The 8,731-nt window shown below is 31.8% G+C and overlaps 2 protein-coding genes across 2 annotated transcripts; both read right to left on the reverse strand.

The window, feature by feature from the left end:
* Positions 1-2,748: 2,748 nt before the first annotated feature.
* On the reverse strand, positions 2,749-4,205 carry LOC114269717 (uncharacterized). The gene is made up of 2 exons (XM_028211079.2): positions 3,994-4,205; positions 2,749-3,634 (listed from the first exon to the last, which is right to left on the reverse strand). Exons 1-2 carry the CDS (start codon positions 4,203-4,205, stop codon positions 2,749-2,751), a joined length of 1,098 nt encoding a protein of 365 aa, XP_028066880.2.
* Positions 4,206-4,346: 141 nt separating this feature from the next.
* Positions 4,347-5,452, reverse strand: LOC114269716 (uncharacterized). The gene is made up of 2 exons (XM_028211078.2): positions 5,384-5,452; positions 4,347-4,910 (listed from the first exon to the last, which is right to left on the reverse strand). The coding sequence occupies exons 1-2, from the start codon at positions 5,450-5,452 to the stop codon at positions 4,347-4,349; spliced, it is 633 nt and encodes a 210-aa protein (XP_028066879.2).
* Positions 5,453-8,731: the final 3,279 nt, after the last annotated feature.

Here is an 8,731-nt window from a genome sequence, read left to right on the forward strand (position 1 = left end):
TCAGCCTTTTGTGGAGTTTCCGAGTGAAGTAATCGGGCTCGAGATGAGCCATGCTTGTCTAACCCTTTTTGTGTAGTTAATGGTTTTGTATCTGTATATAGTTGGGGTTGCGTTTTGTAAAACATGAACTGTACTTATGTTACATGGCCTGTACTTTTGATAAATGTATTTTTTTGGAACAAAACCTAGCTTAACATATTCGCTCTTCTCATATATGCACAGCTCAATGGATAAAATTCTTTGACTTTTAGACTTCCGCTAAGCCCCGTACTTTACATTAAAAGTTTATTTGTATAGAGGCCATAGGTAATCTATGATTACTGGCTGGTCATGACGCTAAACCTATAGGGGCGGATTTGGGTCCTGACAACATTTGTAGTTAATACCTTGGAAATTGATGAGCAAGACGTCCGACATGAGATATGTAGTTCTGGAGGCAATTTAGTGAGGCTTGAGTGGTTGAGGGCACACTTACATAATGTCACAAACAATGATTCAATGGAAAGAATTGCATGTGTAGGTAGAGCATACTTGCTATTTTTGTTGGGTTGTACACTTTTCAGTGACAAGACTTGTACTAGGGTCCTCGTTGTTTATTTGAGTTTGTTGTCCGATTTGACGATTGTATCTTCATATGTTTGGGGTGCTGCTGCATTGGCATACTTATATAGACAGATGGGGTACGCTAGTAGGTCCGGCGTGAAACAAATAGCCGGTTACACGACACTCCTTGAGGGATGGGTTTATGAGCACTTTCGGGGATTCCAACCACACTTGAATATGAATTACACTCGAGACATGCCACATGTTTACCGTTGGACTTCTTGGAGAGACTCTGGTTAAGAGACACAGTTGTAGGCTTTTCAAGAAGAGCTTGATAGGTTGGGTGTATATGATGTAAGTTGAAAAGTCTTTCAAAATTTGAAACTCTATATCATACAAAATTTACAGTTGTTATTGTTTGTAGGTTATTTGGGATCCGTACCAGAGTTGCAGAGATGTCCATCCATGTCACCCAGTTACGTTCTACCATAGTTTCCTAAAGTGTTTGGAAGTAGTTGAATTGAACCATATCACCCTGATAGAGTTTTGAGACAGTTTGGCAGAGTGCAGACAATCCCTAATCCACCACTTGGCCTTATGCGTGCTTCTCGAGAAGCCACAGCTCCACGCTACAATGTTATGTATGTATACTTGGACATCATTTGGGAGGTATGGGATAACCATGTGTTATCTGATCAGGGGAGGAGTACATCGGTACGACAACCTTGGGATTGTGTTCCTAGTTACATAGATTGGAACCAAACCATTACCCATATGTATGTAAAACCCTAGCGCGTCGTTCTCAAGTGGACCCGAATATCCATCATTATCAATATCCTAGCCAAGATGCACAGGTATCCTTTTTTTCATTTACATTGCAAATTATTTATGTAAACTGTTACAAGTTTGTACATAATATTATATTTGTTCTCGTAATGCAGTATATGTCACAGATATATCAGATTACTCATCTTTTCGTTGAGGCTGGCTATGAGGACAATGTTCAACATCCTGATAGGCTTTACTACGCAATTGATGCAATCGAACAACTTCTTCAAGATCAGCACATTAGTGAAGCTGCGCCTAACACATCCACTCAGGGTCGGTTTGCGCCCAGCTCTTCCACTGCACATCGTTTTGGAGCACATTACACTCGCCAGTCACGTAGTTCATAGTAGTTCATAATGTTAGCACAAGTAGTTTCTGATGGTGTTGGTGGATGTATAGGAGACAAATATTATTATTATCTTCAGATTATGTATTTTTTGGATTATGTACAAGCACACATATAGTTTGTGATGATGTGGATGGATTGAACTACTATTTAATATATATATATATATTTTACATACTTGTTTAATCTGATTACTTTTTAACAACAATTACACTTTGTTAATATTTTTTTTATTATGTTTTGTGTTCAGACAATGTAAAAATAATATGATATCCATTCCACAAATTAGAGAACTATAACGCATATAATATTTTATTTTTTTAAAAAAAAAAACTGACCATGACAAAATCCAATGGCAAAATGATATCTACCTCGTTACTTCATGCTAGTAAATCATAAAAACTAATGTTTTAAAGCTGTCATTATTACTCTGTAATACATCAATCTATGTTAACTACATCAAATGTCTCTCGAGTAGCTCCATTAGATCCTATGTTGTTTTTGAATTTTTGAATGCAGCTAACATATGCATTCTCTCATTCTGATGCACAAGGGTGATGGTGAACTCGCCAAAGCACGGCAATGGGAGGAACTAGATGACCGGCTTTCAAAAATACCTACACGTATATCCAAAAAATTACATATCTTTACCAAATACATAAAATTTGTAATTATGCAAATACTAGACAACAATGTTTGGTTATTTTCATAACTTATACCTGCACAAAATGATTTCCATTGACAAATCCAATGGCAATCTCGCGACGATCAGCTAGGGTTATTGGCGGTGATCTCAAAGGTAAGAAAGCGAGACACTGTTACAATAACAAGTGGTACAAGACTACATTATAAAATGATGCAATAAGATGCTCTATGTCAGGCATAGTCATCCAACGATCAAAGCCTGAGTTATTTTCAAAATATGAAATGATGTGTGTCAGCTCCTCAACCCTCTCATGCGACCCGTATAGTACAACATATTCATCTCTGTGATTATTCAATTCAAGTAGTAGATCGCGCCTAACTTGCACCTAGTCATTCTCTCTAAGACCAAGTAAACCTGCAATAGCTCTAAACCCATAATTCCCATCACCATCTACATCCTTTATCAACTTTAAGAATGGTATTAACATTGGCGGGAAGTTACTAGCATATGCACTCTGTAAACTTGTTCTTGTACGACATGTCTTTGTCTTCACATTCCGCTTCTTCTCATGTACTTTTGAAGCTCTCTTTTTCTTTGACTGATTGGGAACTAATGTGCTCTGGCTATCATGCCCATCGTCAACCAACTCAAATGCACATAGGTCACGACGATAAGATATATCAATTTTCTTATGTCCTCGACGTGGATTAGGTTTCATATCAAGCTCAATAAGAAAAGTGCTCGCTGGATTTGCAATTTTCCTCACCTTCTTCAACATATCCAATTGTGTGGCAATATCAAACTTTTTGAACCGCTTTAAAATCAACTCAAGTTCTGGGATACAAGTCAATTCCAACTTCTGTTCCTTCGAATTATGCACACATATAGTAAGTCGTGTCCAATGTACATATATGCTACTGAGTGGAATAGGACGGCGTTGTCTCATGCAAGCTGCAATCTCGTGAGCACAAGGTAAACCATGTGTGCGCCTAAGAACACACCCACATGTTGCAACATCAATTCCAACTAAATTTGTTCTCTTACTCTCTGCCAACACGTACTCCAATGCACAAATAGACACATTACCTCGGAGCTCTCTGAATTGAGAAGGTCTGAATTGATGTTGCACAGTTGTCAAACTCTGCTCGAATGATGCTTTAACTTGAACGTGCTGCAACTCAAGTAGACAATGTATTTTTTCAAATGAAATCTCAAATGTAGTTTGACTTAAACCTAATTGCCTCTTCAATCTAGCATGAGCACTCTCAACCCTGTTCATATGGATGTAAACAAAAATAGTCAAGCATAATAATTAAAAATAACAATATGATTTATAATAAATTAAAAAAAAAAATCTTACCGATTAGTTGTAACATTACCAAAATGCATACACATGTCTGTATTTACCGCAATGAATTTTTCTTGATACGGATTTAACCAACTCACAGTAACATACTTGATTGCCTCCGAATAGTTACTGAAATCCTTATGTAATGTTGCAAGGTGATCATTGTATTCCTCTTCAGTTGATGACAATATTAAATAGTTTCATGCAGTGTTAAACTTGTCCTATTTTTCTTTTGTCTCAAACATTTTCTTGCATTTTGTCAATACATTCTTATTAATATACCAACGACATAACAAATGTCGAGCATTCAGAAAGGTGTTGTCAATGGCATTCATCAAAGCAAGCTCTCTGTCTGTGACAATGACTTCAGGTAAAACATCGTCGTCCATAAGATCACGCAATGTTTGTAACGCCCATGCATAATTATCAACCCGCTCAATTTGCAAGTATGCGATAGCCACGGAGAATGTCATATGAGTTGATGTCACTCCCATAATTTTAAGAAGAGGAAGCCGATATCTATTCGTCTTATATGTGCAATTCATAATCAACACACGACGAAATGTACGAAGCAAATCCAAACTCACTGGATGTGCCCAAAACAAGTCCGTGACAATCATAGAGCCTTCCTCACATCAATGACGCTCAATGTACTTATGTTTCGCTAATTCACCCAGCAGTTGTTGCATCTGGGATTTACCAGCTTTCTGTAGAACCCTACATCGATGTCGTACATTGTAAACTGTCTTCATTGTGCTCATATTAAGGGCATCCCTCTGTTTGAGTGTAATGAGTATCTCTTTTGATATTACTAGGCTCTTTGACATATCTACTAATAGCGACTTTTCATTATCTGACAATCTCCCTACATATGAATATCCTTGGAGATGCTCTGTAGCTGGATGATTATGCAGCCCGCAAACTACATTCAATGTCCATTCATCGTTTGTTTTCAACTTGAATGCCCTCAAATCAAATGGACATTCGCACTTCTTTGTACCAGTTTGTCTCAAAAAGTCTTTTGAGTCATCTTTCAACTTTTTATACAATCTATACTTCCCACTCCGCTCACAAGCAAGATAAATTCTTAGTCTCTTACGATCGCCACCATAGTCCGACATCTTTATAATAATAACAAAGTCATTTATCCTTCCAATGTCACGTACCCAAGTGAGTAATTCATCTTTGTTGTCGAAAATCTAGATATAATGTCATACAATTTTTATAAGAACATACTAACAAATACAAATTATGAACTTATGAATTTTATGTTAAAAGTTACATATTTAGCTGTAAAATGACTAGTACAATTCACCATAGTATCCGATCAAACCTCAGGTTCTTCAGTGCATGCCATCTAAAGAGGAGGGGGAAAAAATTTCATTCGGTTCTACAGAAAAGAAATAAATCAAAAAATTCAGCCCTAAAAAAATGAAAATAACAAAAAATTTCGGAACTATATGTCCGAAAATATTAATTTTATTTAGCCCTTAAAAACCAAAATAAATTTTAAAAAAATCATAATTAAAGTTTCGAAATATATAAAAAAAAATCGGTACTTTTGTAATGAAATATTCATTTTATTTCGGTGGTTTATTTCCGAACTAATTTACAAAATTCGGCACTGAGTTTCTGACTAAAAAATGCAAAAAAAAATACTACACGATTTTACCTTTTCATCACTGATTTTGCTGTCACCATTGCTTGAGTTTGAACTTCCATAAGTTTGCAACTCTTCCATATCAAAATCAAGTAAAAATTATTGAACTAATAATTAAACGATGTTAATAATCGAGTATAAACTAAAAGATTAAAGCAATATGAGAGATGTTTTGTTTGCAAGTAACAGAGAGGAGTACAGAGTGTGTAAGAACAAAGTGACCACAATAAAAAAAATTAGGGTTTAATTTTTTTGTTTCAAGAGGTGTATATTGAGATATTTTTATTCCTAAAAGATGTGTATAGAGAATTTATGTATATAATATTAGGAGTGTTGATCAATGGTTATTATAGTAATTTTTAATTAGGATATAATTGTCATTAAGTTAATTTTTCATTAAGTGTGTTCCCTGAGTTTATCAAGTGGGTGAAAATAGAATTTCCCAAATTTTTTCAATTTTACTTTAGTGAAAGTACCAAAAATATCCTTAAGACTAATTTTACAATTCTATTTACATCATAATTCTATCTCATTCCACTATATATTTTTCTAATTACACCGTTCAGCATAATTTGCCCTTCTAATGTTTAATTGTATCGCTTTGTAGTATGAATTTTGAATGAGTGAATCTATAATACACTCCTAAGGTAAAAATTACAAACCAACTATGAACATTTATGAATTATTGTGATTATATAATGAATAGTGGGATAAAAATAATACACATTATTTGTGATGAGAAATGTTATAAATCATTTTGGTAAGAGAAAAATATGATATGTTGTAGTATTCATAACGAAATGTTATGATTTTATTACATATATTGTGGTAAAATACATACAATAATATACTTAAAATTGTGTAACGAAACAACTCCAAAGAGCTTAAGAGTATTTCCAACAAAAGCTTTCTCTATTTTATTTAATCAAAATTTTAATAAAAAGTATCTTCTCTATTTTAATAATCACTTTTTTGAACTATCACCTTTAACAAACTTCATATTCTTTTCTCCATATGTTTTAAATATTTTTCCTTTATTATTAATATTATTTAAAATAGAAGACACCACAAATTAGAATATTTGACAAAAAATAATTACAAATGCATGGATGCAAGTCTACTTTTTTTTCTTTTTTTTTCGTGTGTGAAAAACACAAATAAAATTGCACTCTACAATGATTTCTAAAAGTGCCCCACTACCCACTAATCTATGGTTTCTTCTTAAAAATATGTTTTATAACTTTCCTCTCTCCTTCACCTTTGAAAAAATTATTTTTTAGTTATAGGAAGTGATTAAACACTATATAGGAGCAAAAAAAATACATTCGTGTTGAGCAAGGATACTCTAGGAAGAATTTTTTTAATTTTTTTTTTTTTGTATTCAACTTCTTAAAAATAAAGAAAAATTGGGAAATAGGGAGGTTATAGATGCTCTTAGAGCATATCTAATCCTTCATCAAATTTAAATTTTCGTATGTATTTTTTATATTTGATGAATGTTTTAATTTTTTTTGATAAATATTATACGTTTTAAATATATCTAGATTAGATATATCTAAAAAAATACAAAAAAATTGTGTAAAATAACAAAAAAGTTCACTAAAAATAAAAAATTTAATTTTTTGAAAAATGAGTTAAAACCAAACAATTTATTATCAAAAAAATTGTTCAAATGTCAAAAACTATTAAGCTGGCAAAAACCTTTTGAATTTTAAAATAAATAAATAAATAAATTGACAAGCACTTCTTAAATTTTTGATATTTCGCACAAAATTAAAATAATATAAAAATGATGAGTATTTTTTAATTTTTATTATTTTTTGAGTAAATTACAAATATATCCCTTAAAATTTGCTTAAAATATGAATTGTCCTTTATGGTTCTAAAAATTACAAATACCTCTTGTTAGAATTTTTTATTTAACAAAATTAATAGAAAAAATCTCTGTTTGTTTGTATTTTCAAATTAACTTTCAACACGTGAACTCCCGCTTCACGACATTCAAAATACAATTCCGCATGTTAATTCAAATTACAGTTTGAAAACCCGTTTGGTAGCTTGTACTTCAGTTCTCCACTTTTAACATTTCTGCCTTCTTCCTCTTTTGATCTGAAAAGCTTTCATGTCCTTCTCCATCGTCTTTGAAAATTTCACGTGAACCTCATCTTTCTTTCTCTTTTGATCTGAAAAGCTTCCATGTCCTTCTCCATCGTCTCTAAAAATTTAACGTGAATCTCATATTTCTTCTCTGTATCACGTAAACCTCATATTTCTTCTCTGAAAAGCTTCCACTGAGTGGGAATTGGTGTGAGATGGGATGACCGGCCGGTTGTCCCGGTCCGACTTCCTGGTGTTCGACTATCTGAAGCTACTCTGAAGGCTCAGAAGGTTCAGGTTTTTTTTTTTATTTTTATGTTTTACTTTTTATTTCTTATCTATTATTTTTTTTATAAAATTAATAATTTTTTAATAATATTGCATACGTATACTGAACAAATACTGAACAATTTGTTACGACTTTATTACTAAATTAATAACGTGTAATAAATGAGAAAAAAAATTGATGATGTTTTGTAAGGTTTACGTTAAAATTTCTATTTTAAAATATTAAACTTAGTGTATTTATGTTAATTTTTATTAATATGTATTCTCAAAAGTTGTTGAATTTAACAAAATTTTAGAAAAAAATAAAAAACTTACTGTAGATGATGTTTGTACAGGCGTAAAAAATGAATTGATAGAAAATTTAATTGACACAAAATAATTGACATAGATTTATTTTAAAATGAAAAAAAAAATTATTCAAAAAAAAATACTAAAAAAAAATTAATTGAAAAAAAAATCAATTTTTAATTTCAGTATTTTAAAAATAGTTTAGTTATTACTGTTGATAAAAAAATACGTATATCGATATATGAGTTGTGTGTTTGATTATAAATTATTGATTGAATTAAGTTTTGAAAACTATTTCCAAAACATATCACCAAACAAATTTTCTTATTTCACATGTCACATCAAACTTTCAAAACTTAATTCAAAATACATCTTCAAAACACATTTCAACACTCTATTTAAAAACCATAACTAAACAAATTTTCTACACTCAAATCATAATTCCACAACACACAAACTCAAAATACAACTCATACTCTCAAATCACATTTACAAAACTCTACCAAACACAAAATTTTAACTGCCCTTCTATTCAATAGTAATATTATTAGAATTATCAATTAAAATATATTTCTGACATCATTAAAAAATATTAATTAACTTCATAATTTATTAATAAAATGAGCAATTTGCTATGCGATCAGAAATTTGAAAAGACGGGCAAATCATAATTTTTAACACTACAGG

Source organism: Camellia sinensis, chromosome 11, assembly GCF_055761805.1.
Source record: "Camellia sinensis isolate YWXY chromosome 11, ASM5576180v1, whole genome shotgun sequence".
Lineage (NCBI taxonomy): Eukaryota > Viridiplantae > Streptophyta > Magnoliopsida > Ericales > Theaceae > Camellia > Camellia sinensis.

Coding starts and splice junctions, on each gene's coding strand:
- LOC114269716 (XM_028211078.2), bottom strand. CDS start 5,452: ATGGAAGAGTTGCAAACTTATGGAAGTTCAAACTCAAGCAATGGTGAC. Junction 4,911..5,383: donor GCAAAATCAGTGATGAAAAG/GTAAAATCGTGT, acceptor CATTATATCTAG/ATTTTCGACAACAAAGATGA.
- LOC114269717 (XM_028211079.2), bottom strand. CDS start 4,205: ATGGGAGTGACATCAACTCATATGACATTCTCCGTGGCTATCGCATAC. Junction 3,635..3,993: donor CGACATTTGTTATGTCGTTG/GTATATTAATAA, acceptor CCATATGAACAG/GGTTGAGAGTGCTCATGCTA.